This window comes from Tachysurus vachellii, chromosome 3 (genome assembly GCF_030014155.1).
Source record: "Tachysurus vachellii isolate PV-2020 chromosome 3, HZAU_Pvac_v1, whole genome shotgun sequence".
Classification (NCBI taxonomy): domain Eukaryota; kingdom Metazoa; phylum Chordata; class Actinopteri; order Siluriformes; family Bagridae; genus Tachysurus; species Tachysurus vachellii.
The window spans coordinates 7,593,603-7,616,966 of record NC_083462.1 but is presented as its reverse complement, the minus strand read 5'-3'; the positions used below and the strand labels follow the sequence as shown (position 1 = coordinate 7,616,966).

Here is a 23,364-nt window from a genome sequence, read left to right as displayed (position 1 = left end):
CTAAAATATTGGAGAGGATATACATCCATGCATCTCACATTTCTTTCCTTTTGCCCTTTTATCCCACATACACCTACAGGATATATCCCTATAGATTGTAATATGGTTTAAACACAAACACTGATCTAATGGTGGTTAGACATAAGAGGAGAAAATAGATTTTCTTCCCACCCTATATCAATTCATGGATTCATGTCCATCAAAAAACAATCAAGGACTATCTATAATGTTTTAGTTATAATGTAAGCAATAAATAGTTAATAATAATCAGTCAAGTTCAAGCTCAGGTTTGTTCTGTTTTTTTTTTTTATCTCATCAGCAGTTTCTTTTACTTTTTAAGGAAAAAAAAAGAAAGAAACCGTGTATTAGTCTATAGCGCCCTCTGCTGGTCTGAATGTGTAAATCCAGAGTAAATAAAGGGCCACTCCTTATTTGATTTAAAATAATGGTATGTGTCTAAGTGTGTCTTGCCCTTTGAGGAAACAAGAAGAAGAAGAGGATGAACAAAATAGAAAAACAAAAAGTAAAACAAGAAGGGGAAACATATATATTTCTATATTTATTTACTTACTTTTTTATGGACCATCACTTATTTATTTAAAAAAATGTTCTTAGCTTAGTCACTTCCTTATGTGTACTTTAGCATTTTCCATTAGGGATTAATAAAGTAAAAATATTCAGTCTGTTTACACTACAAACTAGTGTGTGTGTGTGTGTGTGTGTGTGTGTGTGTGTGTGTGTGTGTGTGTGTGTGTGTGTGTGTGTGTGTGTGTATAAAAGTAAAAGGCCCACTCCTTTTTTACACTGATATTAAATGTATGTAAATAAGCAAAGCCATTTGAGAAGAAGAAGAAAAAGAAGAAGAAGAAGAAGAAGAAGAAGAAGAAGAAGAAGATTTAAAAATCATATACAGGAACAAACATAAATCAAGATATACAAATTGATGTGAATAATGTGACAGATATATTTAAGAAAACGTTTAAAATGTATTTGATGTCTAATAAAATGATAGGCATGTCAGTGAGGTAGTGTGTTAGTGAGGTAGTGTCTCAATGAGGTAGTGTGTCAGTGAGGTAGTGTGTCAGTGAGGTATTGTGTCAGTGAGGTATTGTGTTAGTGACTTAGTGTGTCAGTGAGGTAGTGTGTCAGTGAGGTAGTGTGTCAGTGAGATAGTGTGTAAGTGAGGTAGTGTGTCAGTGAGGTAGTGTGTTAGTAAGGTAGTGTGTCAGTGAGGTAGTGTGTCAGTGAGGTAGTGTGTTAGTAAGGTAGTGTGTCAGTGAGGTAGTGTGTGAGGTAGTGTGTCAGTGAGGTAGTGTGTCAGTGAGGTAGTGTGTCAGTGAGGTATTGTGTTAGTGAGGTAGTGTGTCAGTGAGGTAGTGTGTCAGTGAGGTATTGTGTTAGTGAGGTAGTGTGTTAGTGAGGTAGTGTGTCAGTGAGGTAGTGTGTTAGTGAGGTAGTGTGTCAGTGAGGTATTGTGTTAGTGAGGTAGTGTGTTAGTGAGGTAGTGTGTCAGTATGAAGACTTGGATGGAGCCCAACACAATGTTTATTTCCATGTAGGATTAATATGTATCTTCTGCTGCATGTTAAACAGGAAGGATTTTGTGTACTGTACACTTTAACATGCCTGAAATGTGGAATAACTCGTAAAAAGTAAAACAAGAAGGGGGGAAAATATATAATAACTCGTCCTAAAGTAACTCGTCCTAAACCGTATCTAATATTTCCTGTCGCTATGGAAGTATGAAAAAAAAAGGAACACACAACGTCAGTCGTCAGTCGCTGGAACGCAGACAGGTTCGTACTGGATCCAGCAGTGGGCGTGGCCTAAAGTCAAGAGGGCGTGGTCTCTTTTTTTTTTCTTTTTTTTTGTATTCACGAGAAACACTAAACATAAGAATGTGCAGAGCTTCAGGGAGTTAGTGTTATATACTCCGGCTACTGGTTAGCTGTTACAACGTAGCATGGTTATGTGTTAGAGGGTCGTTTTGAACAACAGGATTGTGTATTTAATAATATTTAACCAATCAAAGTTCAGGATACTTTGAAACTGTCAGAGGAAGTTGAGAAAGACTCGCACGCGCGCGTTTGTGTGGTGTGTGTGTGTGTGTATATATATGTGTGTGTGTGTATGTGTGTATGTATATACATATGTATGTATGTATGTGTGTGTGTGTAAAAAAAGCCTCAAGCATTTGAGAGAGACCTTGCCATGTGGAGAAGAAGCCTGGAGTCATTATAAGGTATTGTTCATAAACAAATATCTATAATAATAATAATTATTATTATTATTATTATTATTATAATAATGTATTTTATTACTTTAAAAGTACGTTTTTTGTGTGTTTTTTTTTTGGTACCAATTTCCCTAAAGTGCTGAATAGTAATTCATTAAATACATTGAGGTCCAGCTTTAAACCAATGTGAACACTTGTGCTTGTAAAAGCCACCTGTGAGGTGTGTAAATGTTTCACACAGGTTAGTTTTCCTCTACACAACTGTATACATCTAACTGTGATGTCCTATAATGCCAATGCGAATCTGTTCAGTTCAGTTTTATTTGTATAGCATGTTTAACAATGGACATTGTCTTAAAGCAACTTTACAGAACATGAGAAACATAATACAAAAAGTTTCATATTAAACAAAGATTAATATACAACAAAAATGAAAGATTAATATTAGATATATTTGTTTGTATTCATACCCAATGAGCAAGTCTGAGGTGACTCAGGTGACTGTGGGGAGGAAAACCCTTGGATGATAAAAGAAGGAACCTTGAGAGGAACCAGACTCAAAGGGGGACCTCATCCTCATATGGGTGACACTGGAGGGTGTGATTTATAAATATAAAATCTGATAAATGTTGTATTGATGAGGAGATTGTTGTCCTCAAAGACCACATGGACACGTTGACATCTCCTCTTTAGTATAGCAGTGTGTGTGAGTCTAACTGGAGCTGGTAGATCTCTAGATGTCTCAGGATCCTCACAGAGTCGCCCTCATCTCAGTGGAGTTCCAAAATCTTCATGTCACGGAAGATAATCGGTGCTGGTACAATTTAAGTAAAGTGAGAAAAAAAAGAGGAAAAAACAGATTGTACAGCTGATATTTATAGTAATTCCCCTTTGAGCCTTGGGCTCATTTTCCTAGATTATAAATTGACTACAAGAAACCTACTTCAGTAAAATCACTCAGTACTTGAAAATCTCTGTCCTCAATTTGATATCAGTCTTTTACCTAATTTTCCCAGACCTCTGGTATTTCCTTAAAGTTTTTAATCTTTCTCAATCTCTCTCTCACAGGACAAGTAATCATGCGTCGCTTCAGTTCAGAAGGATCTCTCCTGGGCCTGGACCTCATTCACTGGAACAGTGTGTCTCACAGGAATGACCACTCTGATGTAGTAAACACAGCCCGCACTTATAAAACCCCACCACGGCGGGGGGACGAAGTGGATAACAGAGCGGCGTCTCTGCCCACTACACCAGCTGCTTTGCAGGACCCCATGAGCAAATCAGCGAAGGATCTTTCCAAGGAGCTCAGCTTTAGTGTTGAGGATCTTACAGATCAAAACATACCAGCTGGCTTGCTCAAGGTCACCAATCTTAACGAGAGTTTCAAAGCATATAGTGACAGTCAGTTGGCACCACATTCCGTCAGCAGCGATGAGAGTGTAGAGAAAGATGACGGTCAATCCCCATCCCCGTCGTCCACGCCCTTCTGTTTTCACTCGGGCTCTGGGACACACCATAATAGGCATCATGTTCGGGCCAAGCTGTCGTCTGCCAAATTACATCTGAAGAGTCTGTTTGGACAGGTAAGAGGAGAAGTGAACTCAAAATGGAAAGTGTTTAACAATTTTATGCATGTTAGAAGATTTCTTTTAGTTCATTAACCAGTAGAGATCTTAACGGAACGATCCAGACGTGACGGTGGAAAGAAAAAAAAACTCCCCGAGACAACATGACGAAGAGCCACTGGATCAGTTTTAAATCGTTACAGTATCAAGGTGCAGAAGAGTAAAGATAAGTGTGTCGAAATGGATTATCTGTAGGAATACGTCGTGAATTTGAGTCACGGGATGTGCACAAGACAGTCTTAATGATGACAGCAGCTTCTTGGGAGCTGCGAGTGTTGAGTCTGATTAGGAGCGCTGCAAATCTTTAGGGAATCCGTTTAGGATGTTTTCTCTGAACGGAAATGTACCGTATGTTTGCTCTAAACAGCAGCTGTTGGCTCTCGGGTAATAAGGATGTTGCTCAGGTAGTCTGAAACGGGTGAAACCCATTTAGCTCAGGTATTGCTCAGTCTCAGCCTCTCAGAATTTTTCTTCTGGTATTTTTGTTTCCTTCAACATTTGTTTTTAAATTGATAGCCGTGTTAAAGTGCGCTCATGTGTGCCATCACTTCATTCATTCTGTTGACACAGCACTGAAGCAGAAGCCGCTAAATAACCCTTGACACGAAGATTGATTTAGCGAAGAGCCGCATCAAGTGGAACTAATAAGCAAACAATTGAAAGGCCATTTTAAGGAGCCTTCATTTCTATTCAATGCACGTTAACGCTTTTCCTGTTCTCGTGTCCTACTTTCTCCATGACGTTAATGAAGCTGAAGTGTTATGTAATCGCTACTTGAATCTCATCCCCTGTGGAAGAAAAAAAGAGAACTGAAGAAAGAAATTTGACCTGATTTGCTTTTCTTTGAACGATCGCTTCCTCCTTTTTCTTTCTCTTTCTCCGTAGAGCCCCCACACTTCCAGTCCCAGTCTCACAGTACCAGACCCCAAAGAGCAGGAAAGCAGGTAGGATCAGTTTGAATATCAATAGTTTGGATTTTGCTCTTCCTCATGCAATGTAAACACTTTCCTTCAGAAGTTAAATTGTGGTGTCTGTGGGTGAGGACTCACATTTTTATACAGTTCATGTCATACTCTGTTTTGTCCATTATTTTAGGTTTGTACTCAATCGTCTTAACGTTTCTTTCCTCGCATCTTTATTTGACCCTTATTTATCTCTCTCTCTTATTCTGCCAAATAATTTCTCATCCCCTGTTTATTATGCTCAGCACCAAACAGCGACGATCCCGATTCACAAAGCAGTGGAGTGAGGTTGGTCACGCGAAGACACTGCTCAGCAGGGCAGAGCTGGAGAAATGGGCCGAGTCCCTCGATGTCGTTATCAACAGCAGAGGTAAAACAAGCAACAGTATTCGTTTTAAGTTACTTTCCAGCTAATTCAATGGTACCTGTGTAGCTTACAGAGTATTAGTGAAGCGTTTGTGGACTGCAGTGATCTGTTGATGACATCAGAGCTTACAGGCTTACCCTTTCCACTTGTTTTACCGGTTATTCTTGGAGCGAGTACAGATCGGGTATGATGGCTTTTGTAAGCCTGCAGGCTATCTAGTTTAAAAAAAAAAAAAAAAAAAACTTAAATCTGTAAAAGGAATCCAGAGAAGTCCAGAACAGATTCCTCTGTAGGACTCTTAGCCCTTTGCTCTCAAAACGTCTCCGGTTAATTCATCATGGCATGGGTTCTGCAAGACCATGGAAATCTTCCTTTGATTAACGTGTTTGCGTCACATAATTGCTGCAGATTTGTCAGCTGTTATTTTAAGCAATTCTGCAACGTGGAATCGGAGCTCTGTCCGATTTAGAGCTGATTCCTGCCGAGGCAATTAAAGTACGCAGAACTCATTGCTGTGTTCGTGGAAAATAGGCATTATTAGATCGGGAAATCGTTGCTGTAAAGAGATGCACACAGACCGACATTTAAGCAATAATCGATTGGGGTTAAGAGGCCTATTGTGTGGCAAGAAAACATTTCTCACACCATCACACCTGCTCCACCAGACTGGACTGTTAAACATGAGGCAGATTGATGCCAAATTATGACCTTGTGCGTCCCAGAAGAAATCGATCCCCAGCAAATGTTATTCCAGTCATCACCTGTGAGTTGTTTGAGCCTGTACCCACTATAAGAGTGGAACCTGATGTGGTCTTCTGCTGTTTCACGGTTTAACTTATTATATGCATTTTGAAATGGCGCTGTTGTAAAGAGTGGAGTGTATCTGAGTTACTGTAACCTTCCCGTCAGCTTGAAACAGTCTGACCGTTCTCTTCAGACCTTTCTTAACCACAAACTTCTGCTCACTGGATGTTTTTCATTTTTGGGTGGTTTTTTATGTGTAAACTGAAAACTCTAAACATTAAGTGAAACTCCTGACCCATGTGTATGTTTTTATGCTTGGATATATTTGGATAGTTATAGAAATGTTCAAGTGCACAGGCGTTTGGAGTTGAGTTGAGTTGAGGATGAGCTTGTTCTTGTCTCCAAGTAGCTTTTAAATTGTCTTAACAGACCATTTTCTCCTGTCTGGTGACGGGAAAGTATAGATAAGAGGGTTTTTTTTTGTTGTCTGTGATTTCACTTACATCGTTTAGCGAAATGGCTCCTGTGTATCTTGGGAACATATTTAACTGTAAATTAAATTTAATTTTGCTTCCACTCAGTACAGATGTTTGATGTAAAATATTTCAAAATGTACAATAATGCTTTGACTGTTTACTAGGAGCCACAAATGTTTCTATTCCTGGACTTTCCACCAGCTGAACACATTACATCTCCTAAATGATATTATTTGCATATTATTTATGCAATTACATGCACAACACCAGATGTGTGAACACAAGTCCATCATGCGTGAGGAGAGATGACTGAGTGTGTGAGAGTGTGTGTGTGTAAGTGTGTGTGTGAGTGAGTGAGTGTAAGTGTGTGTAAAATGCAAGGGTAACTGTGTAGTTTCTAACACCGTGTAGTTTCTGAGTTCTCATGACCTGAGTGTGTGTGTGTGTGTGTGAGAGAGAGTGTGAGAGAGTGTGTGTGTGGGTGTATAGTACATGCATACACACTTATTTTATGTGTTCTGGTGGTTCCCAGGTCATACATCAAGCACTTCTACAGTATGTTGTAATAACTGCATTAGCAATACCCTCCACCCCTTCCGTTCTCCACCCCTTAGTTTCTCTTCCTGGAGAAAAAGTAGCAATCAACACTGTGAGGACAAACGGGAAAGGAAAAAAATAATAAAATATCAAAGTTAAAATGTCAGCTGTTTGGTGTACTGCATTTTTAAATATTGTCTGTGTGTGTGTGTGTGTGTGTGTGTGTGTGTACACTGTGTGAACGTCCCATCTGTGTCTCCTCTCTGCTGACCTCCCCCCCCAGTCCTCTGAGACTCTGTTTAGTGACAATAGACACCCATTAAAACCTTCTCCCTTCCTCTCGCTCCTTCTCCCTCAGTGGCCCTATCTGTGTTTGGTGCATTCCTGCGCTCACAGTTCTCCGAAGAGAACCTGCAGTTCTACATGGCCTGCGAGCAATACAGACATTCGTCCAACACCTTCAGCCTGGGCCGCCGCGCCAAGGAGATCACCGCTACCTACATTCAGGCCGGTGCGCCTCGTGAGGTCGGTCTGCACCACCATAACCGCTTATAAGATGTGCTATAACACACAAAACACACAATACGGTTCTTCTGAATAGATCGGAAATGACGTATCGAAAGTTGTGTCATGTGATACGTGTTCATCCTACATATTCTTGTGTTATTATGGAAACACTAACGTATTAGAACAAGGTGTTACAGACATTTAATCAGAAATAAGCATTTACTGCATGTTCTAATTTAGTTTTTAATACCTGATTATTTTGGCTACATTTATTTTAATTACATTCTATTTATCATTATGACTCTTCGAATTTTTAAGTAAGTTAAAAAAAAATATATTAAAATGCAAATTCTATAAAATATTAGCATGTTTATACATAATCAACTTTTATCTAATTTGCCTAGAATTAATTTTTAAAATATAATTAAAAAAGCTTTAAGTATGTTTATATTTTTATTCGTTTATACTTTTTAATTCAGCTGTTTTTTTTTTTTGTTTGTTTTTTTTTTGTTTTTGTTTTTTTTGCTTTTTTTCGGCAGCTGAGTCTGTTTGACAAACACCGTGTCTGTTCGTCATGCACAACAGATAACACAGGATTACTGCTCGCATGAGAAAGTGGACGTGTTAGCTACACACTGCAGGCTTTGCATAAACACAGAGACGGTTTAGCAAAGCGTACGTTTACTCAAGAACTGCAAACACTCTTCCTGGCTAAGACTCACGTGACGCACGTTTTTTTTTTTTTTTGGTTTTTTTTTTTCTAAAATACTAGAAACAGCTTTGAAGATATCTGTTGACATCCTAGATAAGGGTGCCTACTTTTATTCTTAGGGGCAAAACTTTGTTTACCTTTTTGCTTGGCATTAAAATGGCATTAAACATCTGCTCATGCAGCATCAAATGCAGCGTTAACACACTCTGGAAATGGCTATCTGCCCTCTTACTCATACATGAGCTGACAGACAGCCATGATTGGCTGATGTCTCTGTGATTGACACAGTAGAGATGGTAACGCCGTCGTTTCTGTTGCAAACTAAATGCAACAGAATAGCAAACAAATCATAAGGATCCTTTTATTTTCTTTGATTCAGTTACTACACATGGACTTCTAGGTCAGACGGTGTAACAAATATTAGGTATCAGGTATTTAGTTAACCTTTGACTGATATTCTGTGTGTGTGTGTGTGTGTGTGTGTGTAGAGCTGTGAAGCAGTACCCACATCATACCCCCATGGAAATATTATGCGAGTGTCAGTCTGTTGTCCTAACTCTGTCTTGTCGTCACTTTCAGGTAAATCTGGACAGTAAGACTCGAGATTTGACTCTGCAGCTGCTGAAAGCTCCCTCTCGCAGCTCCCTGTGTCACGCTCAGAAACGTATCCGTGCCCTACTGGAATTCGACTGTTACCCTCGCTTCCTGCAGTCCAGCATCTACCTCACGCTCCTACAGGACGCTCATTAAGAACACGAGTCACGGAGGCATTCTGAGGGCATTTAACAGACTGATGAAGACAACAGCACAGACGGTGCCGATTGTGGACTCTAGCTTGGAAATAATCAAGAATTAATAACGATAGAATAATCAAAACTTCTTTTTCTGCTCTTAAGTTAAGATATTGACAGAAATAGTGTAGCGGATTAAATGAACAGGGAGGGGGAGCGCCGATGTTTTCTTTACTCTGTAGTCAGCCAGCAGTCTTAGGTTAGCTCATGCGTGCACTAACTTGTAATCATTACCTAAGTTGTTCCCTCCCATCATGCTTCAGTGAGCTTACAGAAAGCAACAACTCGTCAGGCCAGATCGGCCTCCTCTCCTAGGGTCACGGCACTGGAAGTACAGGAATATCAGGACATTTTTCCAGGAATTCCTTCCTACCTGTGTCAACATGCACGCTTGGCAGAAGACCAGTGACGGTTGTAAAGTGACCCAAAGCGCGTTGTGTATAGAATTCCTTACTGTTGTTTATGTCTCTAATGGTTTGGGATATTAAGAAATAAATCATGTTTTTCTGAAGAATCTGATCCCTAAACAGAAGTCGGAGCATGTTTTATTATTTGTGATCCTTCTGCATTAGTCACAAGATACCGCTGTCATGTTTTTACGTCCTCGTTTCCGTTACTGTCTCTCACGAGTACACAACGTTGCTGCAGGATGGATCCACACAAGTGAATGTTAGAGAGTGAGATTGCAGCTTTCAAGAATTTCCCTAGTTGTTACCGTGCATGTTGACTGCGCGAAATCCCACACCGACGAACCTTTTTGTCTTTTGTTTTGCTTCACAAAAGCGGCCGCATGAAGAGACGCAAGAGTTTCGTTTTCTTGACTGTAGAACTCAGTATCATTTTCAGGATGTCTGACATGTCTATCCTTCAAAGCATAGCACGTTGATAAGATTGTCATGATTTGTGTGAATTAACGTAACGGTGGTTGAATAAATAAATATAATAAAGTTGATTCACTTGCTTTTTAGTTTATTTTGAAATAATAAAAAAAAATCCCTGATTTTACACAATACTGCTTAAAGAGGTACAAAATTCTGGCATTTAATGCGTGGCTACAAACGTTTGTAAAACTCTAGCCGGCGCACTGCGAGGTCACATCTTGTGTGCTGTATGGCTTCATTTTTCTTGTCCTGTTTTAGCTTTCTACGGGAAGCTCTTCATCTCGTTCTTTTCTTGTAACTGTTCTTTTCTTGTTTTGCTCCCCCCCTTCTCGTATCTTAGATTTCCCGTCTTCTCTCAGATCTCCAACCAGCTTTTCTTCTTGTGCTCACGTCACCACGGCCGCGTGCTGCGAAATTCATGTTTCTGTCTGACCCACTGGGCCGTGCATTGCTTTCCACCCACAGTCCAGGAAGACCCGTCGTCTCTCTCCGTCTCGTTCTCTGTCGTTCGTTCTTCATTCCTCGCTGTCCTGGTATCCGCCGTGCCGTTTAAAGCCGTGTGGTTGGAAGCTTGCTGCCTGAGTACCCCCTGGAGCGGGGGCAGGACTACAGAGGTGCCCTGGATGTGTGTTCTACAAAGAGAGAAGAAACTCTGAGAGAAATTCTGAAAGAGACTGGTTGCGAGGGAAAAGACATATAAGAGAAATAAACAAATAAAAGGACTCTAAACTCTTACGCCAAACTTTCTGCTGTGTTTGTGTGTCCCATTGCTTCACACACACTCTCACTGAGCACTGGCTTCAGCCCTGAGGAAGCGCGCATACATACACACACACACACACACAAAACCACTGACAAGTAAATACCTAGGAAATGGAGTGCTCTGTGGATCACAGTAGCCTTGCCACCCACACACACACCCACGCAAACACACACACACTTATACACTCTACACAGTGCCAGTTCACTTGTAGTTTAAAGGTGCAATTACCTGGCAGCTTCAGCTGTTCTGCCATTAAGAGCCCGAGGCCTCTGCTGTTCACATGACGACTGTAGAGGTTGTTTCTTGCAACCAAACCCTGAGCACTAAAGGTGATGACAGGGAAAGTGGACACACATGGAGGGGAAGGGATGAAGGAATGGAGGGTCATGCCGTAAAGAAAGAGGATGACCGGAGATAAGAGGAAAAATAAAAATAAATAAATAAATAAACAATTAGAAAACTCAAACTTGTTATACTTCATGGACATAAGAAATAAGAAGGAATGCAATGACTGTGGAACGTTTCAACTTAACTTTAACATCCCACTTTGTGTACTCTTCAGTATTACGAGTCTTCTTTAATGAGCTCAGTGAAGCACAGACTGACTTCTTAGTGACATTTTTATTGAACTGTTTTTATTGGAGATCGAAGTGTTAGGAGTTAAAAGCAGAAGTAGCCACAGGTTCAGGACAGATTTATTAAACATAAACCTCAGTGAGGATTTTAGGGAGATTTGACACGTTTGTAATTACTAACAGGTTTGTTCCTTGATGAAGTAAACACAGGGAAATTTCAAAAACCTATCTACTCTTAAGTTACAACTTACTTCCTTTTCTCATTCGGTGCCATATTATAAAAAAAAAAAAAAAAAACAGGGTTCGTATTTTCACATCCCTGAAAGAACGATTTCAACGATTTCCACATCCTTATATGACCTAAATCACACAACCAAACAACAAACACTAAAAAGGTTCAAATGTGACCATCTTCAAGCTCGGAAAAGTTCTATGTTAAAAGTTTAAAGGTCAGTGAAAGCCGAGCTGAGATCTATTTAGAGAACTGTGGAGATACGAGCCAAAAAGAACGTAGCATTGTGTAAGATGGGAATCGAATGCATCGGAGAAGAAAAGGTTGGGTTGTGTGCAACGGGGCAGGGCGGGATTGGAGGAGGGAATCGTGCACAAAATGACAATGTCAAAGCAGGGACAAAAGTGGAAGAGAAAAAGAGAGAGAAAAGGGAAGAGAAGCTGTTTAGAAAGAGTAGAAAATGATTCACTGGAAGAGCCGATGTAAGCAATGAAACTCTAATGAGAGGAAATTCCATCTGCTGTTGACCGAATCAGTCACAGGCTGCGTTCCAACACTGATTTTATTGCACCACTCGCCGTCTTGAGGGCGATGCTAATACTTTAACAGCTCAGTGGAAGTTTAAGTGACCTTTAAATAAGGGATGAGTCAACATGACTGTAAACTAAAGGAGCAGAGACTTTGCACTCTCGTGTCATATCCTTTTCAGTTCGAGTGAGATTTATGTAGCCAACTAGTCCATATATGTTTATACCACAGCACTGCTGACGTCTCAGATCTGACTGGTCAGTGGTTAGTGGTTAGTTTTTATAATAGCAGCTCTAACAAGGCAAGTCACAGGTTTATATTCATGTACTTTGATTGGTTGCTTTAGCAGACATGCCAGAATAACAATAACATAAGGTTAATAATAAATGGAAAATTAAGGAGATGTTTCTTTAACCGTTATGGAAGGAGTCCTCGAGCTCAGCGTTCGCTAACAGGCGTTAAGTTTTCCGTTATGGGAAAATATTTATGATTTTGCTCTTTCGGGTTACTTGGTAAAATCACATGGTGTGTTTTTTTTTGCCTTATTCATTTGAAGCGAGTAAAAAAGAGAGACTAGTAGGGGAAAGATTTAAAACTGTTATAAGCGATAAAAGGAATAAACTTGTCTTTTCTAGAACTTTCTATCAAAAGTATTGCTGCGGTTGAAGAAATATTTGCTTTAATAGAAAGTAAATCGACACCATGGCTGGTAACAATAATTAGTAATCCGTTTAATCGCAACAATCCATTACCGATTAATTTTCCTAAATCGGAACATCTTCAAGAGTTTTAGTTCTATTAGGTAGTGAGTGCAGATGGATAGACATGTGATTTGAACTTGATCATCATTTTGGATTTGTCTGATGTAATGCTTCAAGACATTATTCATCTAGCGAGTTAACAAGGCAGATAGTTAGTATGCTAGTTAGGTAGTTAGCAAAATGATAGCGAATGTAGTTCAAAAGGAAACGAACAGCGAGTTCATACAAAACGTATCCGCTCGCTGTTTCGTACTCTTGCGACGCAACTGGCCGTCTTGTCGATAGAGGTGTTTAGAACTGAAGGGAAGTCTGTGAGGGATTTAAACTCAGAAGCTGCAGGAATCTCTAAGTACAGTAACCAATCCTAAAACTGCTCTGAATTCAGAGGGTGTTACTGTACATGTCAGAAGCGTTGTGTACCTGGTGCGTTTTGTCCGGAAGTTTTCGGCCAGGTGTGGAGGGATGTGAGGTTGAGGATGAGGAGTGCGGTTGGGGGACGAGCCCACGCTCAGGGAGCGAGAGAACGGGGAGGATGCCACCAGAGGAGGAGATTGAGGAACGGCCGTGGAGCGGATGAAAGGCCACGGGAGAGCCTTCTGCTCCTCTCTCACAGCTTTGAGCAAGGAGATAGAAAAAGAGAGAGTCTGTGTTGTCAGATCACTTCAGAAACCATCGATATCACCAGAAATAACGTTCTTCTCCAAGAAATATGAGGAGGTAGAAGAAACCTAAACAGGATGTGAACACATATGGATTCATCTGTGCTCATTTCATACTTTGACTAGCTGTACATTCTTAAAACTATTAAGCATTGCTATTATTGTTGCATCATATTTTTACACTTTGCTAAGAGAAATGGTTTCTATTCTATTCTATTTCTATTCGTGTGTCATTTTGTGAGTTTGTGTGTGTGTGTGTGTGTGTGTGTGCAATTTTCAATTCTGTTAAACTGGATATTAAAAATAACACAAGCATGCTAAACTTTAGTTTTACTACATTTTTCACTTCATAACATCAGTCAATAAAACAAATTTAGCTCAAATCATTTGACGATCTCTCGCACGATTATTTGTTCCTTTGCCCATTTTCCTACTCGTTCTCCTCTTTACACTCTTACGCTTCTTACCAGTTCTCTGTTCACACTAGATTTTTGCGCAGAGGTGTTTTTAATCCCCAATGCACGCGATATTTTAGACACATTTAGACAGCTATAGTTCTAATTATCGTAAACATATGAATAATTGAAAGCGCCGTGCCCTTAACAAATACAATAAAGCATTATATTTATTTAAAAAGCAATGAATGAATGTAATAAATGAGTCACCATGCGACATACTGTACTCACCCTCTCTCTCCATTAGTGAATAGGGTTTGATCTCTCCCTCTGGCTTTTTTGGAGGAGCTTTTCTCAACTGAGCCGCTACAAAAACAACAATCCTGTTACAAACAGCATCCCAGCTGTGCCAATATCTACAACACAATGCTACACATTAATATTTACTCTATATTCATATCCATGTTTCTTATGTGTACGTCTACGCAGGAGATCATTCAGCTACGGCATGAATCTAAACATTAAGCTTGTTTGGATTTTTTTTTTGCTTTGCCGTTTTTGGGAATATTTGTATCTTTAGGGACACACTGCATTAGCACAAGCAAGGTGTGGATGCTGTTTCAGAAGGTGGAGTAAACAGCGAGCAAGACAGATATCGCACTAAGAATGTGACTTAGTGCTTAAAAAAAAAACGCACAGAAGCATGGGTGAAGTGGGATAGCTTTCACACCGAGATGCTGCAAGTGTAAAAGGTTTCGCAATGAGAAAACAGGGACAAGGCTGCTGGCTAGGTGCAAAGGGAAAAGGGAGGGAGTAGAAAGTGAGCGTTCTTACAAAAAGCCGTACATCCCCTGATCCGTCACAGGGGAAGATGGAGCGCCTGGAAGTTTGACGAAACAAAATTGGAGCCATCATGACATAAGAACAGTTCCCTTTACTATCCTTATTCTATAATTAGTAGCATTTACAAGGCAAAAAAATGGCAAGGGGGGAAAAAAGGTGAATTTATCTACCATCATGAGATCGTTAAAACAAATACAAGTTTATTAAGCTTATTCATTTTTAAGTTCGAAATTGTCAAGTTTAAATTCTTCCCACTGCTTCAGGTAAAAGTATTTGTCAAAAATTACAAATGAATAAATAAAACAAAAGTAAGAAATGTGCTTAATCTTCTAGCAAATCGGTAATTTCTGTGACATCGGTAGTTGAACTGCAGCCGAAAGCAGAGTTGCCTGGTGTCGTGCTTTGTGTTATGACATACCGCGCGTCATGTAACACGTTGTCGCATGTACAGGCTTGTTCAGGTGCAGTGTTTCCATTGTGAAAAAGAAAAAAAACCAACACAGGTTCTGCCTATCTGGAATTTAATCTTAATGCCACATGCCTGAGTCACTATTCCCATTCCCAGCCTCCATTCTATCACGCACAGCCACACACAAGCAGCCTGTAAATGTCAGAAAAAAACGAGCTAGGCGTGTTTTATAACTTTGGTTCAACGTAATGGGAAGGTGCCTTCGTATTAGCATGTATCCGGCTTTAGCGGTCCGACTGGTGTGTAATCTCAAACTGTTACGCATATTTGCTTTACTAAAAATAATATCGTGAACCTGCAGGTCTGAGGAAGCTCTGATGAAGCTCTGCAATAAGTCAAGCATTTTGATAGAGTTAAAAAAAAAAAAAAAAAAAAAAGGAGGAACAAGTACTGAGAAGGGATTTTTTTAAATGTCATAATAATACTGGGATGTTACATCAGAGGAAAAAACACTTACTGTACAGCGACTATTAACAAACTAACTGAGAAATGATCATCATATTTATAAAAAAAAATAAATCAAAATATTAATGAGATCATAAATCGATTATATGTTCAATTTAATGCAAATCATGGGAAATAAAATAAGCCGTCATGTCAAATAATCATGTTTGAATCAGATTTAACGTCCAATAGAGCTACTGAGGGGGGCACGGTGGCTTAGTGGTTAGCACGTTTGCCTCACACCTCCAGGGTCGGGGGTTCGATTCCCGCCTCCACCTTGTGTGTGTGGAGTTTGCATGTTCTCCCCGTGCCTCGGGGGTTTCCTCCGGGTACTCCGGTTTCCTCCCCCGGTCCAAAGACATGCATGGTAGGTTGATTGGCATCTCCGGAAAATTGTCCGTAGTGTGTGATTGTGTGAGTGAATGAGTGTGTGTGTGTGCCCTGCGATGGGTTGGCACTCCGTCCAGGGTGTATCCTGCCTTGATGCCCGATGACGCCTGAGATAGGCACAGGCTCCCCGTGACCCGAGGTAGTTCAGATAAGCGGTAGAAGATGAATGAGTGAGTGAGTGAGTGAGTGAGTGAGTGAGTGAGTGAGTGAGTGAGTGAGCATTTGGTTTAGAGATGTAAAAAAACATGTTTGTCACTGACTAAGCCACGGCTGATCCTCTGGATTCACAAGCTCAGCTGAGTGAAGTGTTTGTGAGAGGTTATAGTGTTTCAGGAGATCAGCAAGATAAGCCTGAGCTAAACTATTCAGCGCTTCAAACACGATACGCTAACGCTTAGCAAACGTCTTTTGAAAAGCTCCACATCCAGTGTGAAAAATACGTGTAAAATTCTGTCAGCTTGCACAAAACCACTGCGTCTGAACCATGTTCTCTGTACTGATAACTGAAGGACCTGAAGGTAACACATATCATCTTATAGCCCGAAGTAAAACTTTGGTTTGATGTGTGAGTTCTTACCTGATCTGTTCCTGAAGAAACCCTCAAACACCACAAAGTTATTCACCTGACGCAGGAAAAAATGAGACAGACGAGAGGACATTTATTGATATATTAGAAAGTTATGGCACTCAGCACAGTGGGCAATATATACTGAAGTGGCCAAAAGTATGTGGACACCCATGTGATTCTTCCCCAAACTAATGAATGTAAACAGAATGTCTTCAGATGCTGAAGCATTACAATTGCCCTTCACTGGAACTAACTCTTTACCCACTGAACACCTTCAGGATGAAGTTGGAACTCCAACTGAACCCCAGAACTCCTCGGTCTTACAACAGTGTCCGATCTCACTAATGCTCTTGGGGTAGTGGTGGCTCAAGTGGTTAAGGCATTGGGTTGTTGATTGGCGGATCAAGATTCAAGATTCAGCACTTCCAAGCTGCCACTGTTGGGCACTTGAGCAAGGCCTTTAACCCTCACCCTCAATGATCGCAAATCCCCACAGACACGCTCCAACTTCTAGTGAAAATCTTCCCAGAAGAGAAGAAAAGAGTGGAGCTTATTATAACAGTCAAGAAGGGATAAATCTGTAAAAGGATGTTCATCAAGAACACAGGGGTGCACAAACTTTTGGTCATATAGCATATATACAGTACAGGATAGTGTAGGATGGAAATTATTTAAAAAAAAATAACACCATAATCCATATTTTAAACTACTGACTGAGTTTCCTTTTACGTGAAATTTTAAATCCCACAACTTTAGGAGCTTTGACAGGAACCGAAAGTTTTATCAAACTAACTAAGTTTTCATGACTAGCAAATTTCTTGTGAAGCATTTAGAAAAACATGAGATCTGAGATCTCCCACTGCTGGAGAAATGAGGTCGTAAAAATCCTTATTTCAAAACAACGTCCTGTAAAATCTCCCTGAGAACAGTAGGAATAAGCCTGAAGTGAGAAATAAACCTCAAAAAAATAAAATAAATAAATAAATAAATAAAAACATGACGCAACATGACGGTCTTTTCACCTTGTAACTAAACCCAGGATGTGGATTTAAATGCGTAGTTTATGCTGTATGTTTCTGTCCGGTGTGTAATTAACAGTTTATATTAATATTTTTTTGTTTATGTATTTTTTGAGGTTTCTTTTCTTATCTAGATAGTCATTCTTTAGCTTGTAGGCGGGGAGGAGGACGAACGTCTCTGACATTTTCAGCTGCTTTCTTTTTCTTTTTCCTGTTCTTTCTTTCTTTCTTTCTTTCTTTCTTTCTTTTTCTGTTTTCCCTGTCCCTTTTAGGCGGGACGTATTCAGGGGATTTGGTGATTGTTTGTAAAGGCTAAGCTCAGATAACAGGTGGTGTGGAGGTAAGATAATACAGGTAAATCATACCTGAGGTACACTGTGCTTAAGATCGAAGTGTTTCTCTAGAAAGGCCAGGAATTTCGAGGAAGGTCTGTCATACGCCATCTGTTCAGGCTCCACCTTCTTGTGCTGGAAAAAAAAAAAACACACACACACACAAAACGTATAAAAAGGTGAGTGAAAATGAGGACACAGAGATATCCATTATACTGTATATTACACTCTAAAAATAGATTATTATGGCCTTATGTAGCTTTTTAAATGTTTATATAATAACATATATTATCTCTTTATATTATCTCTTTATATTGATTAAAATATTATATTTTAATCAATGATATTTTTCTTTTTATTTCTAAATGAGACCTGGGTTTTTTTTGTGCTTTGGTCAAAATGATGTCTGGAACAATGTTAAATTTAAAGAATAACTGCTGGGCTTCGATGAGCAACTGAGATGTTGTTCAGTCTTTGTGCACTGATTCAGTCATCAGGAGCTTGTTAATGTTCAGTCTTTGTTCCTTTGTTGTCCCAGGAGCTTGTTAAATGCCTATTTTCATATCCGTTGCTGTCCATTTTATTAGGAACATATGCGCATCTGCTGATTTATGCAATTCTCTAATGAGCCAATCAGGTAGCAGAAGTCTTCGTCTGTCTAGTGTCAGTGATCCTGTTCGTGGCTGACATGAAGGGAACACGCTGTAGCCCATCCACTTCAGGGCTAAACGTTTTGTGCGTTCTGAGTTGTTTTTCTGCTCACCACGGTTGTAAAGTGTGCTTATATGAGTTAAATCAAACCTCTGATCTCTCTCTCTTATCAACAACGTGTTTCCCACCAGATCTGCTGTTTACTGGAGGTTTTTTTTTTTTTTTTCCACACGATTCTGTTCAAATTCAAGAGACATTTTATATATTGTATAAAATATTTTATTGTATTTATTTTATTGTATTTATTTTATTATATTATATTGTATAAGATATTTCTGGCAGTTTCTGAAATATTCACATTCTCTGTATAGCAGCGATAAAGTGACTCAGATGGCATATTCTCCTCATTCTGACGTGGCTGATTGGACAATAGCATTACATTGTATAGGTGTTCCTAATAAAGTGGACAGTGAGTATATATTGTTCATATTGATATCATGATGAGAATGAGACGTCTGCTATTTAATAATCAATAAAGAAAACACGTTAAAATGCTTTAATGATCGTATTACTGTAGACTGTATAGAGAATATAATATGTTATATGTAAATATAAACTGTTATATGTAACACTATATAACATGTATAATTAAATCACAATTCGCTGTTATCCAAGTTATACAGGTTATTATTATAAAATTCTAATTAGTTAGTTGCCTTTTTGACAAATTAAAAGCATTTAATTTAAATATTTATATTTGGAAATTTAAAAAAAAAAGTGAACGTACCGATCGATTTGAAATATACGTTATTACTAAGTTATACTAAATTTGTGTATTAGTAGGTATGTATTACTTAGGCATTAGTACAGTTTGTGTGTTTGTGGTACTGGGGACTGACTTCCAGCATGAAGTGGAACAGCTCCAAACCGTATCCGTGTCTCTGCAAACTCTCAGTCACATAAAAATCCAGCACACACAAAGGCTCGGTCTCCAAATGCGCCCCCCTCTGGTCCTACAAGGAATGCGAAAGAGGGTCACACCCTGTCATTGACGTACTGTACACAAACAACACGCTCAAATCTTCCTCTATATCACTGTACACTTTCAAATATTTCATGTCAAATTGACAGACTTTTACTGGCAGTGGAGTTACCAGTGTGAAACAAACTTACACTAAAGTGCTGTATTATCTTTACACATCATTCCTGTTATTTTTTTTACAGCGTATTAATGTTTTCAGTAAAATCCCGTAGATAACACATAAAGACATTTTGATGTCCAGTGACTAATCTTTTAGTCAACTAAAATTAATTCATAAAAAAAAATGTAAATCAAATTTCATAATTTTAATGACCCTGAAGATTTTCATATTAAGTTTAAGATTATTTTTTTTAGCTAAATACACGTGGTTAGTATATTCCTCATTCCTGTGTATTAAAGAATTCTTTGTGGTTTGGTTCATGTTAATTAATTAAGAGAATCTAAAAAAATAAAAAAATGTGTGAAAAGCAGAATGCAGTGAAATTACCAACAAGAAATTATAATTCGGATTATAATTCGCTTTTGTGTTTAAAAAGGCATCGATTCGGTACTTTTAAGCTGTTTTTAAGGAACAGAAGAAATTGCAGGTTTTATTACTGACACGGTTTATTCCTGATTGTGCTTATATTCCATGCTTCATCATTTACAAAAAATATATACAAAATTTATATTTTTTATATAAAAAGTACGTATATACACAAACAAACAGACAGTGAAAAAGGAAACCACCTACAAGCAGAAAGAGCTTCTTGTATCCGACCTTCAGATATCCTACAGCAACTCCACGGCCTCTGTTTGAGAAAGAGAGAGAGAGAGAGAGAGAGAGAGAGAGAGAGAGAGAGAGAGAGAGAGAGAGAGAGAGAGAGAGAGAGAGAGAGAGAGAGAGAGAGAGAGAGAGAGAGAGAGAGAGAGAGAGAGAGAGAGAGAGAGAGAGAGAGAGAGAGAGAGAGAGAGAGAGAGAGAGAGAGAGAGAGAGAGAGAGAGAGACAGGTGTTACTGACAGCCAAGAGGTGGGCACCAAGAAAGAAAAGAAAGCACAATGACTTGTTACCGCATCTACAACGTCATTTCATTTAATTCAGATGTGAAATTTGAATTTTTTTTCCAGCTGGGAAGAAAAAGTTAAAACACGCAGTTTACCCGTTTCTCTCTCCGTCTTTCAGCAGGTAGAGGTAGTGTCTGTTGGCCTGAAGCTTTTCTGCACTTGTTATTGGTGCAGGCAGATTCTGGGCCTAAAATAGCAATTGTTATAAAGTTTAAGCACATCATAACACTATAGGTGACTTAAAATGACTTATAGATATACTGTAAATCACCTTGGCTGAAGCTTTCCCTAATTCATTAATAACCGTGGTAATCTGATTCAGGGCTTCAGGTCTGAAATACAAAAGCACATGAGGAGAAGAAATAATTATTACTATGTTACGGTATATATAAACGTTATGGAATATTTATTACGGAGATGAAAGTGAAAGAGATGAAGGCTGGTGCTTATATTTAAGAAGATTTTTTTTTATTTAACTTTAAATTGGTTTGAGTCATAAAAGTGACTGTACCATGATGTGTCAAACAGAAACAGTCTATAAACATGAAATTTGACCAGTAGTAGTAGTAGTAGTTGTAGTAGCAGTATTCATTTATGCACATCTGCATAATGACACATGAGAATGGTCATACAGCCTGGCTCTTACACCGGTTCGTTGCAGGGCACACATTCACAGTGTAAGGGTTTCCTCTGGATTTTCTGAATTCATCCCATTTCCCAAAAACATGCCAAACTGACTACGCTAAACTGCCCCAAAAAAAATTGACCAGAAACTTTTTCTATAGTTTTATATTTATTTACTTATATTCGATGGACCATCACTTATTCATTCAGTATTTTTTATATAGTTACAGGATTATGTGTACTTTAAGTACACATAAGTATTCAGTCTATCTACACTACAGACTAGGTGTGTGTGTGTGTGTGTGTGTGTGTGTGTGTGTGTGTGTGTGTGTGTTGCCCTGTAATGGACTGATGTACCATCCAGGAAGTAGATAAAGCATGTTCAAAAATTGTGATGTAAAATGCATGTTAATTGTTTCTTAAGAATGATTATTTAATTACAAAGTACAGTACGTACAGAAGGAAGATTTTCTTAGAGACTTAGAATACAAGACAATTAAAGCTGAATATAGCTTTATGATAATAATAATAATAATAATTATTATTATTATTATTATTATTATTATTATAAAAATAATAATAGTAGCTGATACTTTATTTCTGATAGAAAACTTTACAAAATACTATATTTTTTAGTAAGAAGTCATGAAATAGACAAAACTGTGTGTGTGTGTGTGTGTGTGTGTGTGTGTGTGTGTGTGTGTGTGTGTGTGTGTGTGTGTGTGTTGCCCTGTAATGGACTGATGTACCATCCAGGAAGTAGATAAAGCATGTTCAAAAATTGTGATGTAAAATGCATGTTAATTGTTTCTTAAGAATGATTATTTAATTACAAAGTACAGTATGTATCGAAGGAAGATTTTCTTAGAGACTTAGAATACAAGACAATTAAAGCTGAATATAGCTTTATGATTATAATAATAATAATTATTATTATTATTATTATTATTATTATTATTATTATAAAAATAATAATAGTAGCTGATACTTTATTTCTGATAGAAAACTTTACAAAATACTATATTTTTTAGTAAGAAGTCATGAAATAGACAAAACTGTGTGTGTGTGTGTGTGTGTGTGTGTGTGTGTGTGTGTGTGTGTGTGTGTGTGTGTGTGTGTGTTGCCCTGTAATGGACTAATGTACCATCCAGGATGTGTCTCTGTTGCACACCCAGTGTTACTGGAATAATCTTCGAATAGATTACAACCCTGATCTAGATAAAATGTTTTATTAAAGATAAAATTATTATTGTTGTTAATAATAATAATAACAATAATAATAATAACAACAACAACAACAAGAACAATAATTTATAATAATATTCATAACAATCATCTTTAATAATTCGTACTACTACTAATACTAATACTAATAATAATATTAATAATAATAATAATACAATATAAAAAGTACTTTTTTATTAATGTTACTTTAATAAAAAATAATGTAAATAAATAACAAGAGGAAAAGGGAAAGGTTTAAGATGTGGATCATAATCTAATCAACAGAAGTCATTCAGTGGAAAACAACAATGGAGACAAACAGCTCTTAAACCACACCTCATAAAGACTGACAGATGTTTTTGTATTTGGATCAAGAAGGAAATCATTAAACATAAAGAAACATAAAGAAACAGTTACCTTCCTTTCCGGACAGCACACAGATTGTGATCCAGCACTGAGATTCTCTCCAGAAACAAAGAGTTCAGGTCGAAAGGAAAATCCATAGCAATAAATATATAAATATGTGTGTGTGTATGTGTGTGTGAGTGTGTGTGTGTGTATGTGTGTGTGTGTGTGTATAGAGTAACAGACCCACAGAAGACACTACACAGACACTACACCTTACACATTAATGGTGCTGAGACTGAATAACATCTCGGGAGACTAAAAACCCTTATAATACTTGTATCAGCTTATAAAAAATACAAATAAAATCCTGCACTAATTTGATCCCAGGATCCTTCTGTCCTTCATTGTGTTCCAGTCAAAGGCCATAATACAAATACAATAAACCATCAGCTCTGTATATGAGTCGCTTTAACTCCAAATGTAGAGATTACATACTAAAATACAAAAAAATAAAAAATATATAAATATACGTATATATATGTATATATATACTGATTTAGGTTAAAAAAAAAGTGGCCTATAAAACGTAAAACCAGCCTTAATCAGAGGATAGA

General features: G+C 38.2%; 2 protein-coding genes across 2 annotated transcripts; one reads left to right on the top strand and one right to left on the bottom strand.

Moving 5' to 3' along the window:
- The first annotated feature begins 1,884 nt into the window (after positions 1–1,884).
- On the top strand, positions 1,885–9,909 carry si:ch211-152p11.4 (regulator of G-protein signaling rgs-7). Its single transcript, XM_060865621.1, has 6 exons — positions 1,885–2,242; positions 3,305–3,819; positions 4,747–4,805; positions 5,069–5,193; positions 7,306–7,472; positions 8,746–9,909. Exons 2-6 carry the CDS (start codon positions 3,316–3,318, stop codon positions 8,914–8,916), a joined length of 1,026 nt encoding a protein of 341 aa, XP_060721604.1. The 5' UTR covers positions 1,885–2,242; positions 3,305–3,315; the 3' UTR covers positions 8,917–9,909.
- On the bottom strand, positions 9,910–23,345 carry atat1 (alpha tubulin acetyltransferase 1). The gene is made up of 12 exons (XM_060865620.1): positions 22,820–23,345; positions 20,826–20,886; positions 20,650–20,741; positions 20,243–20,300; positions 19,367–19,480; positions 17,850–17,951; positions 16,475–16,520; positions 14,043–14,117; positions 13,118–13,310; positions 10,830–10,924; positions 10,575–10,644; positions 9,910–10,470 (listed from the first exon to the last, which is right to left on the bottom strand). Exons 1-12 carry the CDS (start codon positions 22,903–22,905, stop codon positions 10,230–10,232), a joined length of 1,233 nt encoding a protein of 410 aa, XP_060721603.1. The 5' UTR covers positions 22,906–23,345; the 3' UTR covers positions 9,910–10,229.
- Between the last annotated feature and the right edge of the window lie 19 nt (positions 23,346–23,364).